Here is a 23,519-nt window from a genome sequence, read left to right on the forward strand (position 1 = left end):
AACTGGAGACTTTGTCGTGCCGTTGTCTGCAGGAGCTGATCGATCACGTGGTGGCCGTGGCGGAGAACACGGCGGACGAGCTGGCTCGCAGCGACGGCCGGGAGGTACAGCTGGAGGAGGATCCCGACCTACAGCTTCCCTTCCTGCTGCCGGAGGACGGTTACTCCTGCGACGTGGTCCGCAACATTCCCAACGGCTTCCAGGAGTTCCTGGACCCACTGTGTCAGAGAGGTCATTTCTGATTCTCCGTCTGGGAAGCGGGTTGAACTCGTTTATCTAACGCTGATGTGTTACCAGTGGAATGTGGTTGGTTAGATCCTCGCAGAAAGGACTGTTTGTCTCAGATCAATAACAAACACAGATAAGCGAAGGAGCAGCGTTATCGAGAGTGTGTGTGTGTGTGTGAGAGCAGGATCTCCAGGATTTGGTTGTGTATTAAGGGTGTGTGCCGACTTGCTTTTCCAGGTTTCTGCCGTCTGACTCCTCATCCTCGCTCTCCAGGAACCTGGACCGTCTACTTTGAAGGCGCCGACTGCGACAGCCACTTCTCAGCGGAGAACTCTGACCTGGTAGGTCACATGACCCGGATCACACACTGATAGTAACGTGATGTGCTTTTAACTAACTGATATGTGAAGTGCTCAGAAGGCTTAGTTCTGTACCGCAAGTCTTCTCCATCTTCGCCACACACACACACACACACGTTAGATTAGATAGCCGGGTCGGATTTTCGAAAACACGACCACAACTGCGCTTGCACAGAAGGATACAGGTAATCCGACTCGCCTCGTGTCGTGGATGCACCACAGACCTACCTCGGTGTGTTAGATTACAGTCAACGCCGCTCCCGCTGCTGCGCCTAATTAGTGACCAGAGCACGGTAAATGATAGCTTTCTGCTCACCCTAATCGCACGAAAGCCCCCCGAGTTGCACCGCTTCCCCTGTAATTGCTCTGTTTTTTCCTGCCGCGGTTTGCATGCGCCGTGCCCAAACACCGAGGGCCGGGCCTCATCGTCTCCAGACCACGCTCCAGAAGGAGCCAGCTTTCAGCGCCATCCAGCCTCTGATTAACACGGCCTGGCCACGCGCCAGACAGCCCCACTCCCCACGTCTCAGACGACTGCTTAACGATCTCATTCGTGCCGCGGTGAGACTCGCCGCTCTCCGGTGCTGTGTAAAACTGCAGCAGCGCCCACGGGGACTTTTCACGTAGGGCTTCCCCCTCTTCCTGCACACGCTGTGCGGAAGCTGTGCACGGATTTTAAGATTCATCGAGCAAGTTCACTCAAAATGCGTACTCAGAATATGATGAGACTTCTTAATAATCGCCTATAATAGTCGCCTTAATAATCAAAAATAGTTCCAAGATATTTGTACTCCTGTACTCTCTCAACCCTCATGCCATGAATATACACGCTTTTCAATATATATATTCAGTATATATTACGGTGTATAAAAAGTCGTTTACGGTGTATATAATCCTTTACGGTGTATAAACAGTCGCTTGCAGCGTATATGGTCCTTTACGGTGTATATAGTCCTTTACGGTGTATAAACAGTCGCTTGCGGCGTATATAATCCTTTACGGTGTATAAACAGTCGCTTGCAGCATATATAATCCTTTACGGTGTATATAGTCCTTTACGGTGTATAAACAGTCGCTTGCGGCGTATATAATCCTTTACGATGTATATAATCCTTTACGGTGTATAAACAGTCGCTTGCGGCGTATATAATCCTTTACGATGTATATAATCCTTTACGGTGTATAAACAGTCGCTTGCGGCATATATAATCCTTTACGGTGTATATAGTCGTTTTATGGTGTATATAGTCGTTTATGGTGTATAAACAGTCACTTGCGGCGTATATAATCCTTTACGATGTATATAATCCTTTACGGTGTATAAACAGTCGCTTGCGGCATATATAATCCTTTACGGTGTATATAGTCGTTTTATGGTGTATATAGTCGTTTATGGTGTATAAACAGTCACTTGCAGCGTATATAGTCCTTTACGGTGTATATAGTCCTTTACGGTGTATAAACAGTCGCTTGCGGCGTATATAATCCTTTACGATGTATATAATCCTTTACGGTGTATAAACAGTCGCTTGCGGCGTATATAATCCTTTACGATGTATATAATCCTTTACGGTGTATAAACAGTCGCTTGCGGCATATATAATCCTTTACGGTGTATATAGTCGTTTTATGGTGTATATAGTCGTTTATGGTGTATAAACAGTCACTTGCAGCGTGTAAACAGTCGCTTGTGGCGTATAAACAGACGTTTGCCGGTTGCGGCGTATAAACAGTCGGTTACAGCATATAAACAGTTGGTAATGGCTTATAAACAAACAGACGTTTGCTGTTTGCGGCGTATAGACGGACGGTTACGCGGCGTATAAACGGACGGTTACGCGGCGTATAGACGGACGGTTACACGGCGTATAAACGGACGGTTACGGGGCGTATAGACGGACGGTTAGGCGGCGTATAAACGGACGGTTACGGGGCGTATAGACGGACGGTTAGGCGGCGTATAAACGGACGGTTACGCGGCGTATAAACGGACGGTTACGCGGTGTATAAACAGACATTTGCGGCATATAAACGGACGGTTACGCGGCGTATAAACGGACGGTTACGCGGCGTATAGACGGACGGTTACACGGCGTATAGACGGACGGTTACGCGGCGTATAGACGGACGGTTACGCGGCGTATAGACGGACGGTTACGCGGCGTATAGACGGACGGTTACGCGGCGTATAGACGGACGGTTACGCGGCGTATAGACGGACGGTTACGCGGCGTATAGACGGACGGTTACGCGGCGTATAGACGGACGGTTACGCGGCGTATAAACAGACATTTGCGGCATATAAACGGACGGTTACGCGGCGTATAAACGGACGGTTACGCGGCGTATAAACGGACGGTTACGCGGCGTATAAACGGACGGTTACGCGGCGTATAAACGGACGGTTACGCGGCGTATAAACGGACGGTTACGCGGCGTATAAACGGACGGTTACGCGGCGTATAAACGGACGGTTACGCGGCGTATAAACGGACGGTTACGCGGCGTATAAACGGACATTTGCGGCGTGTAAACAGTCGGTTACGGCGTATAAACAGACATTCACTCACAATCGTCTCTTCTTTTAATTTCTGTTGTCTGACACGCAGCGTGTCATTTTACCGAGAAACCACAACGCGAATCACATCCCTTTCGTCCTGAAGACGTTTTAAAATGACTGCATTCACACTGGATTCTCCTTCTGTAAATGCAGATGAACCGTACTCACCTCTGAGACTCTCTATCTCACCAGTCACCATCATTACTGCTTAAAGAAAGTCCTCTCGCCTTGCTAAGAACAGGTTCCGTACAGTAAAGGCCGAACTGCCTCAGGCCGGCGTTAGCGTCGTTACAGCCGCGGATGTCTTTTGTCCCTGAATGTACCAGTTGCGTGTGCCGCATGAGCTTGTGGTGTTCGAGATTCTCGAGTGATTTTGGTTTCGACCCTCGAGTCAGGTTTCTCAAAAGCATCACAGCAGAAAGATCACAGTTGAACTTTAGAGCGAGCGTTCTATTATACACACTCTACCAGTAAATCGTAAGAAGCTTTCGGGAGCCGGGGATCCGGGTTATTAGCGTGTGTGAACGCAGTCCGTGTCCCGGAAGCATCCGGAGACTTTCACTTCACTTCGCTGCTCCTCTGTTTGCAAGCGGTGTGTTTACATCAGACTTTAGACCCAACAAACAAGAACCTCAGAACCGGTGTATCTGCTGAGGTTCTCAGAGGGAGTGGCTGGGCACACACACTCTCTCTCTCTCGCTCTCGCTGTCTCTCTCTCTCTCTCTCGCTGTCTCTCTCGCTGTCTCTCTCTCGCTGTCTCTCTCTCGCTGTCTCTCTCTCTCTCGCTGTCTCTCTCTCTCTCGCTGTCTCTCTCTCGCTGTCTCTCTCTCTCTCGCTGTCTCTCTCTCTCGCTGTCTCTCTCTCTGGCCCATATGGAAGCGAGTTTGGCGCTCGCTCTATGGCGCTGACGCATGTGGCTTTCATTCTTGACTCTGCTCCAGCAGCCGCTGTTTCTCCTTGTGGTCGGGCCTCGCTCTGAGGAACGACCGCCGCTCTGCACCCCGCCCTGCCTCCTTCTCCTCCTCCTCCTCCTCCTCCTCTTCCTCAGCTCAGCCAGTCTGGTGCAGAACCAGCAACGAGACGGCTCCTGAGACCCAGGACAGCTCACGTCCTGCTCCGGTCCTTTTCAGCTCTAACTCTTTGCTCTTTGCTCTCTTCATAGCCAATGAGGAAGGAACCTGAAGTCGTGACGGTGACGTTGAAGAAGCACAATGGCATGGGCCTCAGCATCGTCGCTGCCAAGGTAAGGAAACGTCTCATCATCCTGGCACTGTAGTGATTACACGGTGTAGCCGAGCGGCTGTGGGAAACATTACGCGTAAATTGCTTTCAATTCACGTTGACGATTCGTAAAAAAAAAAAACGTTTCTGTTCTGTTCTGTAATTTATGCTTATTCATAACGCACGTGTCAGGAATAGCCGTTGGATTCTGTCTCAAAATGTTGATCCAAAGCTGTTGAACTTCTCAAAAATGGTGGAATATGTTATATAAAAAAAAAAATAAAAAAAAAACGTGACCGTGACAGAACCCTGTATCACATTAACATCTAGTTACAGAATTGAACAGGAAAGCTGCCCAGAGACCTCCATTGTAAAGTCTGGAATAAAGAGGTTGAGCTAATTGTGTGGGAATCGTGTGTGTGTGTGTGTGTTTGTATATACGCTACAGATTTGATAAATAAATAAATAAGCACTGGAGTGTTCCTTTAAACAGGAGTTTCCATGCTCTCAGCAGCAGCACCCATATCAAATACCAAATATCAGCGAGTGTTTGGACAACAAACATTAGAAAGTATCGTGTCAGTCAGAGGTGGAGGAGTGGTTCCTCTTCTCTGGTGTTGGGGCGGAGCTCCGGTGTGCGGTTGTTCCACTTAAACCAAGCACAAGTGTGTGTGTGTGTGTGTGTGCGTGCGTCATCATGTGTTTAGTCTACTCTCGGCTCCTGCTTTACGGCTCTCGGCGTGTTCGTCTTTACGAGGTGAAAATGTCTGGTGCCGGTGCCGAAAGCTTTACGAGTCGGAGTACGAGACGCCGGCCGAGATCAAAGCCGCTCCGAAAGTTACGTTTGTAACGAACGCGGCCTTTCGGAGTTGTTTTAAAGACGGCAGAGCACTGAAACGTCAGTAAAACGCACACACAGACACGCACGTTTCCCCCGGAGGACAGGCGACACTTTGCATGAGCGTCATTTGCATCGGTTTGCGGAAACCGAGCGGTTCGGAATAAACCGGAACGATCGGCGACGACGGGGCGGTGTGCTGCGGCTCTGACGCCCGTGATCACCCGGGAGCGGATTATTTCCATATAACCGCACGCGCCGGTTTCTGTTATTCCGTATACACCGCAGAAACATGCCCATGAACACCCAGCGCCTCGTCTTGAAACAGTTTATACTCAGGTTTAATGCTGCGGAGGTTGTTACGAGGTCCTGCTCGATGACGTGACCGAAAACTGCTTTATAGTTTCCTTCCGTAAACGTTAAACAGACTTCCCCCTTATCAAAATATGACTTTTTATTTATTTAATTACTTTGCATAAAGGTTAGGTTAAACAGCGCATCATGTTGTTGTTCGTACTGTAAGACCGCGTTACCCGACGTGACACGACTGCCAGGCAAGTCTCTATGAGAGAGCCGTTACTATAGAAACGGTCAGATGAGACCGCTCGGAACGGGCGTGTTAATATATACCTGCGATTAATTATTACACGAAATTAACGGACGCCTTCCGACCAATCGGATTAGAGATATCGACAGAGGTGTACTATACGCTGTGACGTCTTATGTGCGGAATAAAACACGTGGGCGCTTAATAATAATAATAATAATAATAATAATAATAATCAGCGACAGGTTGGCGTGCTGTACGTTGAATGTTGTGGGACGTCCTCGATACATGGTTAGTTCCTGTCGCTTTCTAACAACTCCTCTAGTCACAGCTTCACCTCTGACACTGGAGACTCCTTCCATGAATGTTAAGTAACAGTCTCCTAACGGAAAACGACACTTTATAAACGATCAAACGATGTTTTTTTTGGTTTGTTTGTTTGGACGTGGAGCGTCCGCCGTACCGGCCGGTGGTGTAAAATGTTTACCGCTCGGTCCGGTTTGTTTCGGATGCGGTTGTAGCAGCGGTGACGGTTTGGTTTAACACGGTTTGACGCACACAGCTGTGTCTAGGCTGCTTCAGATCAAAAAAAAAAAAAAAAAAAAAAAAACGCCGCTCCTGTGGAGGGGATTTGGAGGCCATGCGAGAACCCTAGTCCCCCCCAAAAAAAAAAAAGCAAGCAAGAGGTTGGAGGCTAGCCTGAACTGTTTTTATAACTCTTCTATTTTGAAAGCGAGAGGGAGTGAGGTGGAGGACGGACTGACGGGAGGGAGGAAACAGGGGAGGGAGAGGAGAGGAGAGGTGGAGCAGAGTAATGATAGGTTTGTCCCGGTGTGTGTGTGTGTGTGTGTGGAGCAGTACAGAAAGTTCACTCAGACTCGAGGGATTCTTGCGCTCCGGGACAATCCGCGGATTTGCTCGTCTGTGAACTGGTTTCTGACTAGCATGTAGAGGCAGGCTGACTCGGAGGCTTCCTCGGATCATATCCAGCTTCACCTGGGAACGTGGTGCTCTTGGAGCAGCTGTGTGTCGCGCTCAGCTTCTTCTCACGACCCGAGCGGAGTTAGCAGCATGTGGTTCTCTGTGGTCGGGAGGAAAGACCAGTCGGTAAGGCGCTGCTTGGGTTGGCGTGTGTGTGTTTGGAGTGTGTATGTAAGGAAACACTGGCAGATGTTTGCAGCTGGTAGACTCTGAGGGGAAACAGCAGCACAGACTCCTATTCATTCCAGTGATGAGAATTTTATTACCACCTGGAGGTAGTTTCCTCTTCAGGTGGCTCTCTGGATAAACCCGATTTGTTTTTATTTTAATCGTCGCTCTTTTGTCTGGCTTCGTTTTTATTTGGATTTATTGTACAGCGGAGTGCGAAAGTTTGTATACCCTTACGGCAAAAATCGAAAGAAGACAAAAGAAGCTGAAATCGTTCCAACATGACATCGTTGACATAAACGATCCCAAGGTTGTTTATTTTATTGTACGTGAATGCCAAGAAATATTTTACTTCTCTTATACCTTGACAGGGATTTTCTTTTTATCCATAAATAGTTACATTTAATGTTGGGGAACATCTGTGAGGCAAGTTAGTTCCGCTCATCACTTATGTTATAGCGGCTATCGTAGGGCTTTCGTAAACCAATCAGATGCAGGAATTCACAGTGCTGTGGTAAGTCATTTGTTTACATTTACACTTCGTAGTCGGTTTTGCTGTGCAAGACTTTTATTATTATTTTGTATTATTATTATTATTATTATTATTATTATTATTTAAAGGTCATTTGTAAAATACAGATCAATTTATTTACGTATACATTCAGAAACCATGGGGGGTGCAAAGTTTTGCACTCAGCACTGTTTCTGTATAAATATGAAGATTACGTCACCGCTTCTTTTTTGTTGTTGTTGATGCTTCACACACCAGGTCCCGTCTTTAAAGGCGCCGTCCTTGATTTGTTTCATTTTTGGTGTTCATTTTTGTTTTGTTGTTTTCCTGCACACCTGCGTCCACATTTCATGTTTAACTTCTTGAATTATTATTATTATTATTATTATTATTATTATTATTATTATTATTTATATATAAAATTGTAAAATATAAATCTACAGTTTCATTTTCCCCCATTCAGAACCTGTGGGGTGGGGTGGGGGGTGCAAACTTTTGCACTCGACTGTGCATTTGTGTAAATAGCAAGATGAATGATTACATGGCCTTTTTTTTTTTTCCTGACGCTGCATGTGCTAGTCACTAAGGCTCCAAAACATACACACACGCGCGCGCACACACACACACACACACACACACACACACACATTCCATATAATTCATTTGTTATACATTATATAGGAATGTCGGGCTGTTGAGCTGCAGGTGTGTGTGTGCGTGTGTGTGTGCGTGTGTGTGTGCGTGTGTGTGTGCGTGTGTGTGTGCGTGTGTGTGTGTGTGTGTGTGTGTGCATCTGTGCCTGTGTGTGTTGGAGCCTTCAAGACTGGTGTGTGTGTGTGAGATAATGGCCCCTATGAGACCATTTTATGGAACAGCAGAGGGAAATCCTGTGACCACACACACACACACACAGCCTCTCCCGTCAGGAACCCGTGATCTCGTCCGCACGTTTATCCGACCATCTTCCAAGAACTCCCGTTTGGAAACCTTTTCCCAGTTGATCCACACCTCTGCCTCCTCCGAACGCTCTTTGGACTCGTTTATTTTATTTATTTATTTATTTTCCCCCCCTGTTTGTTTGTACAAAGTGCAGCACAATAGCACCGTGACTTCCCTCTCGGTAGGTCTCTCCGTCTCCTGTCCCCTTTTGTACACCGCGCTAACAATAGCAGGATATGGCTTCATCGGCGATTTCTGCACTTCCTGAACACTCGGAGAAAAACGAAAGACGAGAGCCTAGAAAACCGCACAAGCACCTGGCCTGCCGTTTTTCTCCTCTCCTGGCTTTACGCAGAGTCACGAGATCGGTGTAATCACGAACCCTCTCCAGATGCTCGCTGCATGTGCATCGCTTCACGATGATTCACCCGAGTGGAATTTTATTTCAGATGCGTGTCCTGTTCAGCTCGACACACATCTCTAATTAGTCTCTCAGTATCTGCTGCACTGCTCTTGTCTTCCGGATTGGATTTCTCTTCTCACACTCCTCCTGACTATAGGATCTTTTAACAGCTGTTAGAGGCTGGACCTCGACCTCGACCGTGCCTTCATTTTCGAGCGTTTTGTGCAGAATGCTCTGCAAGTTAAAGATATAACTTGTAACATTTCGGGCTTTGTTAACTAAGCCCACAGTCGAGCTCCAGCCCTGTGTTTTGGTTGCCTGGAAACCTAATTAACAGCGAGAAAACGGTAACACAATAACGTATGGCGGACTAGTTAGGTAGCTCAGCGAAGGAGCATTCCGGCTTTCGGTCGCGGCTTTACGAGTCATTCGAGCGCCTTTATTTTCTCTCAACGTTTAGCCGTGACGAGACCTGTTTCGCGTGACGGCTTTGCGGTGAAATCTTTCTCGGGGTTTCCACAAACCACGGTCGTCTGTACCCGTCACGTCTGCCGATGTGCGTGAAGTGAGGCGGGTAGAGTGGTTTGAGATGAATCGCTCGTACTATAGTTACAGCAGCAGGATGCATCGCACCATTGTGAAGCACTTTTAACATCACTTAAAGGAACCGTAGGAGATTCTTCGCTCGATTCGATTCGATTTGTATAGCGCAGTTAACAATGGACGTTGTCTCCATAAGTGAGTGGATTTATGCCTATCGAGCGAGCCGGTGGTGACGGTGGCGAGGGAAAAACTCCCCGAGATGATACGAGGAAGAAACCTTGAGAGGAACCGGACTCAGAAGGGAACCCGTCCTCATCTGGGGAACGACGGATAGTGTGAGAGTAAAAGAAAGTTCGTTATGGTTTAATATGAAGTCTGTTTGTTGAACTAGTCCACTGTTCACTAAAGGAGACCCGAGTGCAGAACTGCATGTGGTAATCGCAGTCCCGAGGCCATCGCAGCAACCGTAGTCCCAGTGACCGATGTCCATGTTGAATTGAGGTCCAAAACCATTTCCATGGTACTTCAAGCGGTACCGTCGTCAGCAATCTCCAGGCTGCACTGCTTGGGCTCGTCCTCAGTGCCAGAATGTACCGTACCCTTCAGTTGATGAACGCTCCATCCAGTCCCTCCTCTTTCCTGTTGTTGAACCTATTTGTTCACAAAGTCTGATTGTTCCAAGCTACCCGTTTGTCCACCCCTGGCAATTCAAAATATCGACAGGCTTACCCTGTAGTGGCATCAGAGGTAGAAACGTAACCTGTTTACACCAACAGATGTTCGAGGATACATTTTTTTAAGGAAGTGCTAATAAATACCACACACTTCATCATCCCTTCCTGACCCGGAAATATGGGACTTACCCAAATGAGCGGCTGGTAAACAGTAATAGGTGGTATAGGATGTTATATGGTATTTTGAAAAAGTTATCAGCGAGTTAACCGTCACGGTTTTCACACGGAGGTCCTGAATATCAAAATTACGAGGTCCTGCTTTGCCCTTGTTGGTAGTTTTAATGGAAAGACGGATGCCTGCCTGTCCTCACCACACACCCCCGAGTCCTGTGATGCATGACAGACGACGTTTGGTCTCTCTTAACGCAAGCCAGCAGCCCACAGTCTCCATCATTAAAGCCTCTCAGATGTGATGAATGCGTCTGGCTGCAAGAAGCTCATTACCAGAAGCCTCGTGTTCTGGTGATGACAGTTTGCACCTGGCGTCAGGAGAGCACCAAAATGGCCTCAGCAGTCCGTCTGTCCTCGCTTCCTGATCTAGCTAAAAGACTCCTTCAACAGATATTCAGGAGTTATGTCAACGAAGTATTTCTCTTTTTTTTTTTTTTTCCCCCCGGTCATGTCAAACGATATGTAGGTGGCTTTCAAAGGAACGATGGGTATCTCTGTTCAGCGAGGACTCGCCGTAACGCATGCGCAACGGGTCGGCTTTTGAGCTCTTCAACGGAGAGTTCCGAGAACCTCAGTTGACCCGTGTAGGTCCCTGAGGAGCGCAGGTTTTAAATCCGAATGAGAAAACCGAGCAACAAAATCAAAATCCCAAACAGGAAGTCGGTGCGTCTCGAGGCAGATGGAAAACGGAGCCTCGGAGCAGTGATGGAACAGAAAAGGAGCCAACGTCAGCTTCCAATTTCCTGCGACAGGTTGCAGAGTTCTTCCTCAGACAGGAAGTGTCGGGGTGGGGTCTCGATTCTCTGAATTCTGTTCGGGTGTTAAGGCTGCGCTGTTCGCAGAAGAGCAACACACCCACCTCAGGGTCTCTAGTGTTTCATCTGCATCGTGTGGAAACCAGGCAGCAGGTAGATGTGATATGTGCTCTGGCTGCGAGATGTTTCTGTTGCTTATAACTAATGAGATGACACTTCCCATAGATCTGCGAATGCTTCCAGGTCCAGCAGGCGAGAAATGGCTGAACCATTTACAGAAGTCATGTAGCCAGTGTTTTATTAATCAAGATCCCTGGAACCAATAAGCTATGCTGGGACGTAATACCCAATAAACAGGAAGGTGATCATCGTGGATGCAAGCTAGAGTACAAATGATACGTAATTAACGGGAAGACTCGTGTCAGCAGAGTGGCACGGCGGCTTCGTAGTTAGCACGTTTGCCTAGCACCTCCGGGGTTGGGGGTCGGATTCCCGAGTTTGCATGTTCGCCACGTGGCTCCGGGGTTACCTCCGGATACTCTGATTTTCTCCCCAGTCCAAATAGCCTGATTGGTATCTCTATATTGTCTGTAGTGTGTTCAGTGTGTTTTGAGGTCGGGGATCTGTGCAGGACACTCGAGTTCTTCCACGCCAACCTTGCCGAACCTTGTCTTCATGGAGCTCGCTTTGTACACGGGAGCACCTTCATCCCGGAACAGGTCTGGGCTTCTTCGTTCCAGTGAAGGGAAGCCGTAATGCCACAGCCTATAAAGACATTCTACACGGTTGTGTGCTTACAATTTTGTGGCACCAGTTTGGGAAGGAACCACATATGGGTGTGATGGTCAGGTGTCCAACAACCTAATGGCCAAATAGTGAAAGAGGATATTCATGGCAAGTATTGAAACCAATATTCTCATCACCAATAGAGTACGCATGAGCTGAAGTTGAATTTATGAGGGGTATGGGGATGAGGTGATTGTCTACTCAACATCATCCAAATAAACTATTACCAAATGCTCTTTGACCGTTTACTCAAACACTTGGCTGTTTGGAATTTTAATAAAACCGTGTTGACTCTTAATAGCAGACTAGAGTCAGCTTTTTCGCCTCTAGGCCCTATTTAGATTAAAGACTGTATTTATGAAAGCTTAAGTCAATCCGTGTGTGTTTACGTCCACGCTCGGACTTGTCTCGGCACGCTTTAGCGTCGTGTCCTCTGTGATTCTTCCTCCGCACGTGTTAAGAATTTGCAGTTTGAAACGTACATTAGGACCAAATCTGCGAATGAAGTTCGATTCATTCCTCTCACGCCTACATATTAGCTTAATGATTAGTTCAGGTAAACTCCCTCGCAGAAACTGCATGGCTTGTTGCACCGCTTAGCCAGGACTTGGCCCATCATGGCTGCTTTATAAGCTGAGAAGAAAGCCATATTAGCAGCTTCGCAGGCTTCCGAGTGTTTGAGATTGATCCATAGACGTCGTGACTTCGATGGAGTGCTGCCTCCGGTAAATTGAAGCCTCGTGCCTTCTCGCTGAGATTTGTTGCCCAGATATGAAACCACCTGCCAAACACATATTTGAACTGCTTCCAAGTCGAGCGAGAACGCTCTCATTTACCCTCCCGTTAATCACCCGTGAACCTCCTCTGCTCTGAACCTCACCTCATCCTGTTGGGAAGCTGAAGCGGGTTTCTTGTAAGTTACCGCGAGCTTCAATTTACCGTCTTATTTTGTTTTGGGAAATGGCCCGTTATTAATGGTGCAATGGAAAACTTTGTGGGTGGTCATACAGTATATTTACTATTGATGTTGCAGACGTAACGTCGGTATAACAGCCAGAATTACGGAATTAAACACTCGGGGGTGTGCAGTTATAGAAGAAAAACAACAGCGCTAGGGTGGTGTGATGGCGCAGAGTTGTTTTTCGTATTCCTTTTTTTTTTTATGCATTAAAGAGTGACGCATCATACGTTTTTATCCATTTATAGTTACGTTGATGTGGAACATCCGTGACCCGCCGGGTTTTCTCTCTCTCTCTCTCTCTCTCGAAGTTAATACAAAAAATAAAAAAAAAAACATTCGTGTCATGTTACAGAGAAACCAGGAAGTGTCAACTCATCCGTCCTGAAGGCTTTCCCATGTCGGAAAACTGTGCTGTTACAAAGTGCTGACACTTGAGATTCCTTTTCATTTAAATTTGTTTTTAAAAAAAAATTTTTAAACAAACACCTTCTAGAACATCCTTATCAAAAAAAAAATCGCAATTTCTACACTTAGACACGTTTTTAAAAAATTTTTACGCTTAGGTCGACGATACTGTAAATAAAGTCCGTGTGTAAATTGTTACTATGGAAACGATGACGTGTCGGAACGAGCGCGCGACCGTGATGTATGGTAGATTTGTAATATGTGTCTGAGCAACTTCTGACCGATCAGGATCGAGAATTCAACAGTGCTGTGAGAATATATCTCGTGTAGGATCGGTGGAGGAAACTGAAGCTTCGGGTCGTGCTGTTGTGCGTGGAGCGTCCCTCCGTCTGTACCGCCGACTTCTCTGGAGCGTCTCACGCTGTGGCTTTTCTCTATTCTCTGCAGTGTTTGAGAAACCTGTTCTCACGCGCGACCTTCGGCTCTTTAGCCGTTAGCGTGTGAACCGCTCAGCTGGAGCGCGGGTGTCGAATGTCTACCTGCGGACAAATTCGAGGCACAAAAGGAAACGAATCGCTTCTTGGTGCTGAACGTGGGACCGTGACGTGATGGCATTAGTGGTGTGTGTGTGTGTGTGTGCTCCAGTGCTCAGATTCCTTCCTGTTGCGCTGTAGGCCTTGTATGAATGCATGAACAGGGGGCCTTTCTGTGTTTGGCGTCTTTGTGTCCACCGAGCACCGGATGCTCCCTCTGGACTTGTCCCCTGAAATGTCCCCTTGTGTGAGAACTGCCTCGTGTGAGGCGGAGCCTGCGATATTGTGTAGATTTATAACAGCTTTCCGTGATTTATTTATTTTTTTTTAAATTTTGCGTCCTGACGCAGAACAGGCGTAGTGGTACGTACCGATAACTTACTCTTCTCTCTTCGGCCGCATGAGCTCGCTTTTTTTGGATTTTATTTTGCTCACCAACGGCCTTCGTTTATATATTTCCACAACTCCTTCATGGAATTGAAACTCCCATCCACTAGAGATTTGCACCAGAGTGTTTCCCCCCCCTCCTTCCTTCGATTTAATCGTTATTCCCAAACACATGTGCTGGTATGGAAACTTTTTCAGGCCTCGCTCGTCCGAATATCCAGCCTCGAATACCGCCGCAGGCATCGATCACTTGTTTGTGCTACATACACGGCTTTACGCCGTGAATTTTTTTTACAGTGTGGTCGGAGCTGTGTGGATTCCTGTGATGGTCGGAGGCTGTGTGTGGGCAGAATCGTCAGTGGTCTTGATGGAGAGAAATCGCGAGCGATTCCCAGGCGGATTCTGTTTCCGTCTCGGCCCGCAGTCTGCTCCTCACCTTCTTCCTTCACGTTCCAATAACATCAGCCGGCCGCTTATCGCCCGTGCGCCGTTATCCTGTGCCGTAGCTTACTCGCTGAAACAATAGACGGCAGTTTCTCACTCGATTGCCGCCTGTTCGGCGTTGAAACGAGTTCCGGGCGGCACCGTGTGTTTGGAGAACGTCCAGATGGAAGCTATTCAGCTCCATCTCCTGCTTCATAGAAGATGCTCCGAAACGGCAGGTTCCCCCTCACGTGCCTTGTGACGCGCTGCCCGTCGTGCTGCACGGATGTGGGCTCGAGATGGAAAATAGATTTAATACTTTAATACTTCTTCCTACCTGTAATTAGAGTCCATTTACTGTTTGAGGCACAAAGGGAAAATCTTATAATCGTGCTTTCGTCTCATCGTGTCATGTTAAGGGTGGCCGCTTAAATGTGTACGTCAGAAGTTAAAATAAAGCTTGGAAGGACATGGCTTCCTCTGGTGAGTGCGCGAGGCTAGTCTGCTTCGCTAACCTGAGAACGAAGTTGGTACGAAGCCTCGAAGACCCAGATGAAAAGGTCGAGCTCATGAGTGTGTAACAGAGCTGTTACTATTGTATTGTACAGTGTGTGTGTGTTCGAGTGTGTTACGGTCTCGTGAGGGGCGAAGGCTCACACTCGGAACAAAACAAATAAATAAAAACCCGCACTATTTGCGCTCGCTGTGCTGGTTACGTCCATCACACCAGTGCCGAGTCTGCGAGAGCTGCGTTTGTTCAGGTGTGGATGGATATGAAGCGTTTATGAAACCTCGCCGCCTTTCTAACGCTCCTGCACAGATAGACGCTCCGGCAGCATGCGGGGGAATTCGCGTGGCGTCTTCTTGGAACGCCGGATCCAGGCTTTTTGGGATAACGGACACAACAAAAGAGAGTCGTAGAAAGCTAAGTGCAGCCTCGTAAGGCTCTGAGGCGTGATGTTACAATGCCACCGCTCTTCCGGGCAGGAAATGGCGTCACGCGGGCCGTCCGAAGGAGCTCGTTGTGAGACGCGTGGATGCGTAAGGAAAGGGAGAGCGGTAGCGCTGTGATGTTCAGACGCACAGCGACGGCAGAGCGGCGACCTCTGAACCCGTGCTGAATAATTGCAGCCTTTTATGGGGATGTGTTTTTTTTTTTTTTCTTTTCTTCCTCCGAGCGGTTAATCTCCATGACTGCGCCACAAAGCTCGCTTTCATCTGGCGTAAATCGATCTCATTCACGTCCAGCTTTATTTCGCCGCCAGCCTGTTTGGGTTCTCCCCCAATAATCTGGGCTCCCCTTGTCGTCCTGGTGTCTTTCTGGAGATTAGGGTGGATAGAGTTTCACACTGGAATCCATTATGGAAATGGGAATGTGGGGGAAATTCTTCGCCTTCCTTTTTTAAGTGTGTGTGTGTGTGTGTGTTTTAACAGGGTGCTGGACAGGAGAAACTTGGGATTTATATCAAGTCTGTCGTCAAAGGAGGAGCTGCAGACATGGTGAGGACATAAATATACAAAGCATGAGCTCAGTGGGTTTAAGTCGTGTAGGTAAAATAACATTTCGAGTGTGTGTGTGTGTGTGTGTGGGTGTTTCAGGACGGCCGTCTGGCTGCCGGAGATCAGTTGCTCAGCGTGGACGGGAGAAGTCTAGTCGGACTTTCTCAGGAGAGGTACTTTCATAACCTTTAGTGCTTTTCTTTTCTTTTCTTTTAAGTTGGATTTCTGAACTAGAGTGAAGGCTAAGCATGTAATATCCTGTTTGTCTGGTGGATAAGTAAAGGAATAAAACACTCAGGGGCACGCCGTTATGGGAAAATAATCAACCTAATAATGGGCGGTGTAACGAAACGACCTTGAAGTGGATTGTTTTCCGGTTACATCACGTCCTGAAGTCTTTCATTCCTCTTACACCCCAGCAATCCGTCAATGATTCTGACGTCCATGTTTGAGTTATTAAAGAACCACACGTCCTACGTTTTATCCCTCTATACTTGCGTCTGATGTTACGGGATGTCCGTGAAACAAGTTCGTGTTACCGAGGAGACACGGAGCGTACACGCCTCATGTCCCGAGGAAAACTTTTACGTTCACAGTGTTGCAAAGCGCCGGAACTGGAGACTCCTTCCACGGACGCTCTCACTTTGCCACATCGATAATTACACGCGTTTTAGAATCGCTTCACGTGGCGCATCCACCATACAAATCCGTGTGAGCCGTCGCTATAGAGACGCTAACTTATTCGAACGAGCGCGGTAATGTAAACCTGTGATTATAGAAACTTAACACCACCTCCTGGCCAATCAGAATCGAGAATTCAGCTGCAACGTTGTATAACATGAATATAAAGACACAGATATGCGTGTTGGATAAAATGGAGTGTGCGTATGTATGTTCGTGTATGTGTGTGTGTGTAATATAAATATATACACATACACACACAGGTGCAGCTCAAATAATTGTGGAAAAGGTCATTTTTTCCTAACTCTTTCCCAAATTTAGCTTCAGCTCTGCTGTTCCCTTATTTCTGCAAAAGTCCAGTACATTTCGAAACCAGAGCTATTCAGTTTTTAGTAAAACACTCATTTGCCTGTCAATAAAATCTAGTTTTGTCCCGTCACAGTTGTAATTATGTGAAAAGGAAGGGAAAAAAAACCAGTTGGAGTCACTGAACTTTGAAACAGATGATTCGTGTCAGATTAAAAGCAGATGGTGTTTACGCCTTTATAATCGTATCTGACGTTATAAATCCGAGGAATGTGACGCTCGACGCCAGCGTGGTTTCGTTGGTCGTTTTGAAGCGTTTGACATTTTGTCCAGAAGTAAAGAGTGAAGTTTTTTTTATTTCGTCATTTTTTTTTTATTTTTATTATTTTTTTTAAAGAAGTGATCTCTACTGGGATTGGGATTGCTTCGTGGGCTTCGATCTCTCACTCACTGGGATATGCCGTATTTATTGTGCGGTGTTTTGTTCTGAGGAGTTTTCGTGTTCGTTCAGGGCGGCGGAGCTGATGACTCGAACGGGCTCGGTGGTGACTCTGGAGGTGGCCAAACAGGGGGCTATTTACCATGGCCTGGCCACGCTGCTCAACCAGCCGTCTCCCATGATGCCGCGGGGTAAGAGGAGTGCAGCTTTAACCCCTCGATCATATATACTCACTCTGAGTGTGTTTACTAAATAATCCGACCAGATTATTACCTTAATCAGAATTTTGCAGGTAAGTGTCTAATAATAATCAGATTATTATTATTATTATTATTATTATTATTATTATTATTATTGCTACTTCTTTAAATCAAGTTACTTGTAAGTAGTTGAACTTTTGGCCGAGCAGCCCAAAAAAATTATTATTAATCCATCATGTTGCGTATTTCCGACTTTAAAGGTTAATGAAAGACGTCGTTGTTGTTTTTTGTTTGTTTTGTTTGTTTGTTTTTAAAAATAAAACATGCTTTAAAATGGCATGTTTGCATACTTAAATATGCTGTATAACCTGATTATTTTTATATATTTATTTATTTGCTTTGCAGGGAAATGATATTTAAACGAGTTAAAATATCTTGAATGTAATCAAATTCATCCATTCTTCATATTTTTAGTTTAGATCCGATCTTCATATGTATTAAATGATTCAGACTGCTTGAACGCTGATTATGGCGCCACCCTGATCTAGCGTAAACATGGTATTTGTATCATTTATAGATATGTAAATATATTGTACATGTGTATATATACACACACACACACACACACACACACACACACACAGCATGATTACATGCATGTGTGTACAAGCATGACTTGTTGGTGTGTGTTTTGAGATCGTCCTCACACAGAGCTGTGTATTTTTCCCCTCGTGTGCGTCCCTGTTTAACCCCTCAGCGTCAGACCGAGGCCGTATGGATAAAGGCAAAGCCAGGCCGAAGAGCGAGGGCTTCGAGCTGTACAACAACTCCGTGCAGAACGGCTCTCCGGAGAGCCCACCGGGGAACTGGGACTCGTACCCCGAGCAGAAGAGGGACGAGAGGCTGCTGAAGAACCGCGCGGACCACCGCTCCAGCCCCAACGTAGCCAGTGAGTGGCCGAAAACGGCAGAAAGGATGGTTATCGTACAGTACATGGGCTACCCCGTGTACACACGATCGAGACCTAGATGACGTCATTTTATTCCACTGTGTCTTTATTTTCTGAAATAAAAGCCAATGCGGATGTATATGTTCTCTCTCAGTTGTATTTGCATATAGATCGTTTGTGATTGGTTTGTCTTCTTGCAGATCAAGCCCAGAGTCCAGGAGGAAAGCCCGTGTACCCAGGAGCGCCGGGAAAAATCACCTCTGTCTCCACAGGCAACCTGTGTCCTGATGTGAGTAAACAAACACACACACACACACACACACCATTAAACACCACCGACATTTAAATCCGCTCAGAAACCGTGTCTGTAGAAAGAGGCATATGCAGGAAAAGTCACACTTACTTTCATTTCAATCTCCTGCTTACGTCTTAAACCCAGTCTTGTCCGGGCTCAATTTGTGACCTCACAAAGCTGCTTTTGACCAATCGTATCCAATATGCAAAATGAATAGTGGGTGATGCAGCACAGAGCCGACATGCAAGCGTGGCGATCTAACACGGTGGTTCACAAACTTTTCCAGGGCAAGGCCTCCCGAATGGCATTAACATTTGACCGTGCCCCCCCCCCCCCCCCTCCTTTTGCAAGATGGCTTTAAAACACATTAAAAATACAGACTTCTGAATATATCCCCCTTTTTTTATTAATAATTACATCTTACGTCATTACATTACATTAGGAATTGATTGTGTGTGTGTGGTTGTCTGAGAGTGCGAATTTGTTTTTCACACCAAATTGTCGAGGCCCCCCGGGCGCCCCCTGGTGGCCGCCACTTTGAAAACCACTGACCTAACAGACTTGTGTTTTGGATGTTACGGTAATGTTTTGACATTTTGACCCGATCAGATGCTGTTAAATAGATCGACGAGAAAGTGATGACCCGAATTTTTATTGGGTATATATCACATAATTATATATTTTCACACATGCTGGCATTTGTACTCCGAGCAAGCCTGTAGGAGATGCTCCCTAGACTAGACCAACGTTTGTTTGTTTGTTTGTTTGTTTGTTTTCCCTCTTTATCAATGTAATCATCCTTATTTATAAAGTCAAGTGGAATCTGATGATCATTTTTAATAAAAATGTGTTCGATGAGTGGTTCATAAATGGGAAAAACTCACACTGGCTACAATAAGTAACCACGAATAATGTACACATTTCATTCACTTTAGTTTGTTTGTGGGATAAATGTGAAATGGTGGGTGCCATTATTTTTAAATGGTTAAAGAGGACCCTAACTGTTTCAAACATGTTAAACATTTTATTATGCTACATCGACTCTGTTTTTATGGTTGTCTTTTTATGTTCAGTGATGCTTTAAACATGGTGCCCAAAGAGAATCCACTGAAGCTGCCACGGCTTGTTCCTGTGATGTCATCTGTTTTCAATCAAAGCGTCAGAAGCTTGAAAATCCTCTCGTTAATTCACGTCGCTGTCCGAGAAGTCACGTTAGGCTCGGGCAAAAACAAAGGCATTGATCTCTGCGTCGCTGTGGTCGCTTCTAATCAAGTTTCCAACCACTGTGTCTGATTAGCTAACTAGCTCTGGCTGTGTTCTGTCCCTCTCACACACACATATATACACACACACACACACACTGGTTTCTCTGAGCAGAGCAGCCGTTAGTCGCTCTGTAACTGGAACACTACAGGAAGCGCTCCGTTTTCATTAAATGCGGTTCTGACCGTGGAGCCATCAGGATCGAAGCCGCATCTTCAAAGCCCAGCTTGTAAACAGCATTAAACCGTTCTGTCGTTCCTATTAGGAGGAGCCATCCCCAAACCGTCCAGAGGCGTACCCAATCCCCACGCAGACGTACCCCAGGGACTACTTCACCTTCCCAGCCTCCAAATCTCAGGATAGGATGGGGCCTGGACCCGGGCAGGTCTGGCACGGAGGCGAGCCTGAGCCGCTTCCTCCCATGGACGAACATCACCATAACAACATGGCAATGCAGGTTAGCTCAGACAACACGTGTACGCAGCGCAGATCTTTATGTACCGAGGATGTAGCAGAGTGAACTGATGATGTGTTCTAAACGGATACGAATACGACACGTGCTATTTGTTTTTAAGGAAAGCAAAAGGCTAGAGGTGTACGTTGGGACTCGGGTCCTGAAGCACGTGGCAAAAAAAAAAAAGTGGGAGGTGTTTAATCTTATGTGGGGTCAGATATGAAGGTCATGGAAGAAAGACCACGCAGGTTGCGTTTTGTGTTAAATTTCTTATCCATATATAAGACTATAGTAGGATAAGTTTGAGAAAATGCACGTAATTTTCAAATAAAATTTAAGATGCATAATTTTTTGTATACTTTTCATACTCCCCATGACATGCCCATGACCTATGAGTCTCTTGGCCCATAGTAGATTATTAATTGTTATTTTTTTTGAGCTTGAAAATCTAAAAAAGCCTTATATTGAGATTTAGTCTGTGTGTGTGTTTCCTCCCAGCGGGTAGCACGCTCTCAGGAGGAGCTGTGTGACGCCCCCGCTAGATACCCCGGCGAGCGAGTGCGGCAGGATGACCTGCTCCAGCTGCAGCAGCAACAGCGCGAGGCAGAGTACCAGCGTGGTGGAGATCCCTGGAACCACCACGTCTCCTCCTCTGTGGAGTCCAGCACCTCCAGCCAGGAGCACCTCAACAACTACTCCACCTCCTCCAGCAACCACAAGAGCGGCGCCGGCCGCTGGAAAACCCCCGGAGTGCCCCAGCCCGGCCCGGTGGGTGTGTCTCAGCCCTCTCGTACAGACCTGCCTCCGCCTCCTCCACCGCCTCCACCTGCGCACTATGACTACGATCCGCAGACTGACCTGCCCCTGCCTCCGCCTCCCACCGTCACCCAGCAGCAGGCCGCGGCCGACCGCAAGAAACGCGAGGAGCAGCAGCGCTGGTACGAGAAGGAGAAGGCACGGCTGGAGGAGGAGCGCGAGAGGAAGAGGAGGGAGCAGGAGAGGAAGCTGGGGCAGATTCGTAACCCTGCCGTGCCGCCACCCGTCCTACACAACAGCAGCCAGCACCAGCAGATTCCCCCACCTCAACAGATCCCCCAGCCCTACCAGCCCCCGGCTCAACCTCCCCAAACGCAACTTCCCCGCCCTGAGAAACTACCCACTCTGCCCCGTGCTCCTCCTCCTCCCGCTCCTCAGGACACGGTGATCCGGGACCTGCAGCCTCAGCAGCAGCCGCGCACCATCGAGAGGCGCGACCTGCAGTACATCACCATCAGCAAAGAGGAGCTGTCTGCGGCCGACAGCCTGTCGCCAGACCCGTGGAAGAGGGACGCCAGGGAGAAGTTGGAGAAGCAGCAGCAGCTGCACATCGTCGACCTGCTCGACAAGGAGATCCAGGAGCTGCAGGCCAAGCCGGAGCGCACGGCCGAGGAGAGCGACCGTCTGCGCAAGCTCATGCTGGAGTGGCAGTTCCAGAAGAGGCTGCAGGAGTCCAAGCAGAGCGAGGAGGACGAGGAGGAGGAGGACGACGAAGACGTCGACACGGTGCTGATCATGCAGAGGCTGGAAGCGGAGAAGAGAGCACGGGTGAGGCGCTGTAGGACAGAGACGTCCATTGCAATTGTCAGGGCCGAGATTAGGCACTAGAATCCATGTCTGAAGTCTGTTTTGTATGGATAAGTTAGACGTTTTAGATGAGCGTTATTGAGATGAGGGAGAGGTCTTATAAGGGTACGTGCACACTAAAAGCCAATTCCCTGTCTGAAGTTTCGCTGCTCATTTTCATTTGGGAATGAATTCATAACCGGTGGGGCGGGAAAAAAAGAAAAACGAGCACAAAAAGTTAGTCATAGCAGTATCTGAGTTCGCTGAGCTTAAAGTAAATAATTATAAAGATAAGCATAAAAGAAGCATCGCCTGCCCGGGTCTCGATCCTGTGCGGAGTTTCCTCCGGGTTCTCTGGTTTCCTCCCACCATCCAAAAACATGCCAGTAGGTGGACTGGCTAAGCTAAATCATCCGTAGATGTGGATGAGTTTGTGCATGATGGATTATTCCTGCGTCATGCCCAGCGTTTCCCCAGGATCTGCTCCAGGTCCGCCTCCACCATGGCCAGGATGAAGCACTTAGTGAAGATGAATGAATTGTATAACAGTCACGAGAACCCATAAAAGGGGTGTCCATCCCTCCTCTGCCTTATATGCTCGGCGTTTGCACGTTCTCCCCGTGTTTCCTCCCCCAGTCCAAAGACGTGCGTCGTAGGCATGTCCAAATTGTCCATAGTGTGTGATTGTGCACTGCGATGGGTTAGTGCTCCGTCCAGGGTGTCCCCTGACTTGTGCCCCGAGTCCCCTGGGAAAGGCTCCCCGTGACCCTGTGTATGATAAGCAGTATAGAAAAAGGATGGATGCATATGTTGTTCAGCCCTAATAGGTAGCTAACTAACATTGGATTCCATGCATTAAACGCACAAAAGAGATATTTGCGTGGCTCGCAGTGTGCACGTATACACCATAAGAGTGTATTGTTAGCTTTCATGCATGTAACTGAATGCAATCCAGACTAAAACGAATTAGTTCAGGGTTCGAGTGTTAGGATGAGTGGGGTTTTTTTTGTTTTTCTTTTTGTTTTTGTTTTTTTTTTGTTGTTTATTTGCGATGTGCACCTGCACCATGCTTACGTCATTGCTTTGCCATGCTGAGCTGCTGATTCCCGCTGCACTAGCGAGGGGGGAGGGGTTTAGAGGCTGCAGGATGTCGAGCACCGGCCTCGACACCCGTGCTTGATCCATCTCGACCTACCACGTCCGAATCAGCACGACTCGTACGCTCTCAGGAAGACTCGCGACGTCGCCGATCTACCTCCATCCAGACCTCAAAGAGACTAACGTGTATCATAGTTCGCCCGCCCACTCTAATCCCGATTACCTTAACCAGTACTTTCCAGCACATGACCGCTAACCACGCATAATCATTACTAATAA

At 47.3% G+C, this 23,519-nt stretch overlaps 1 protein-coding gene across 11 annotated transcripts in view; it reads left to right on the forward strand.

Annotated features, from left to right (window-relative positions):
* Positions 1–23,519, forward strand: part of afdna (afadin, adherens junction formation factor a) — a 112,923-nt gene that overhangs the window by 71,234 nt on the left and 18,170 nt on the right. For all 11 annotated transcript variants that reach the window (XM_053675560.1, XM_053675561.1, XM_053675554.1 and 8 more), the window contains 10 exons: positions 33–231; positions 466–569; positions 4,310–4,390; positions 15,888–15,953; positions 16,053–16,126; positions 17,452–17,570; positions 18,337–18,528; positions 18,729–18,817; positions 20,352–20,543; positions 21,039–22,124. In XM_053675560.1, coding sequence (XP_053531535.1) covers positions 33–231; positions 466–569; positions 4,310–4,390; positions 15,888–15,953; positions 16,053–16,126; positions 17,452–17,570; positions 18,337–18,528; positions 18,729–18,817; positions 20,352–20,543; positions 21,039–22,124 — 2,202 coding nt within the window. The remainder of the gene's footprint in view (positions 1–32; positions 232–465; positions 570–4,309; positions 4,391–15,887; positions 15,954–16,052; positions 16,127–17,451; positions 17,571–18,336; positions 18,529–18,728; positions 18,818–20,351; positions 20,544–21,038; positions 22,125–23,519) is intronic.

This window comes from Ictalurus punctatus, chromosome 25 (genome assembly GCF_001660625.3).
Source record: "Ictalurus punctatus breed USDA103 chromosome 25, Coco_2.0, whole genome shotgun sequence".
NCBI classification, from domain to species: Eukaryota; Metazoa; Chordata; class Actinopteri; order Siluriformes; family Ictaluridae; genus Ictalurus; species Ictalurus punctatus.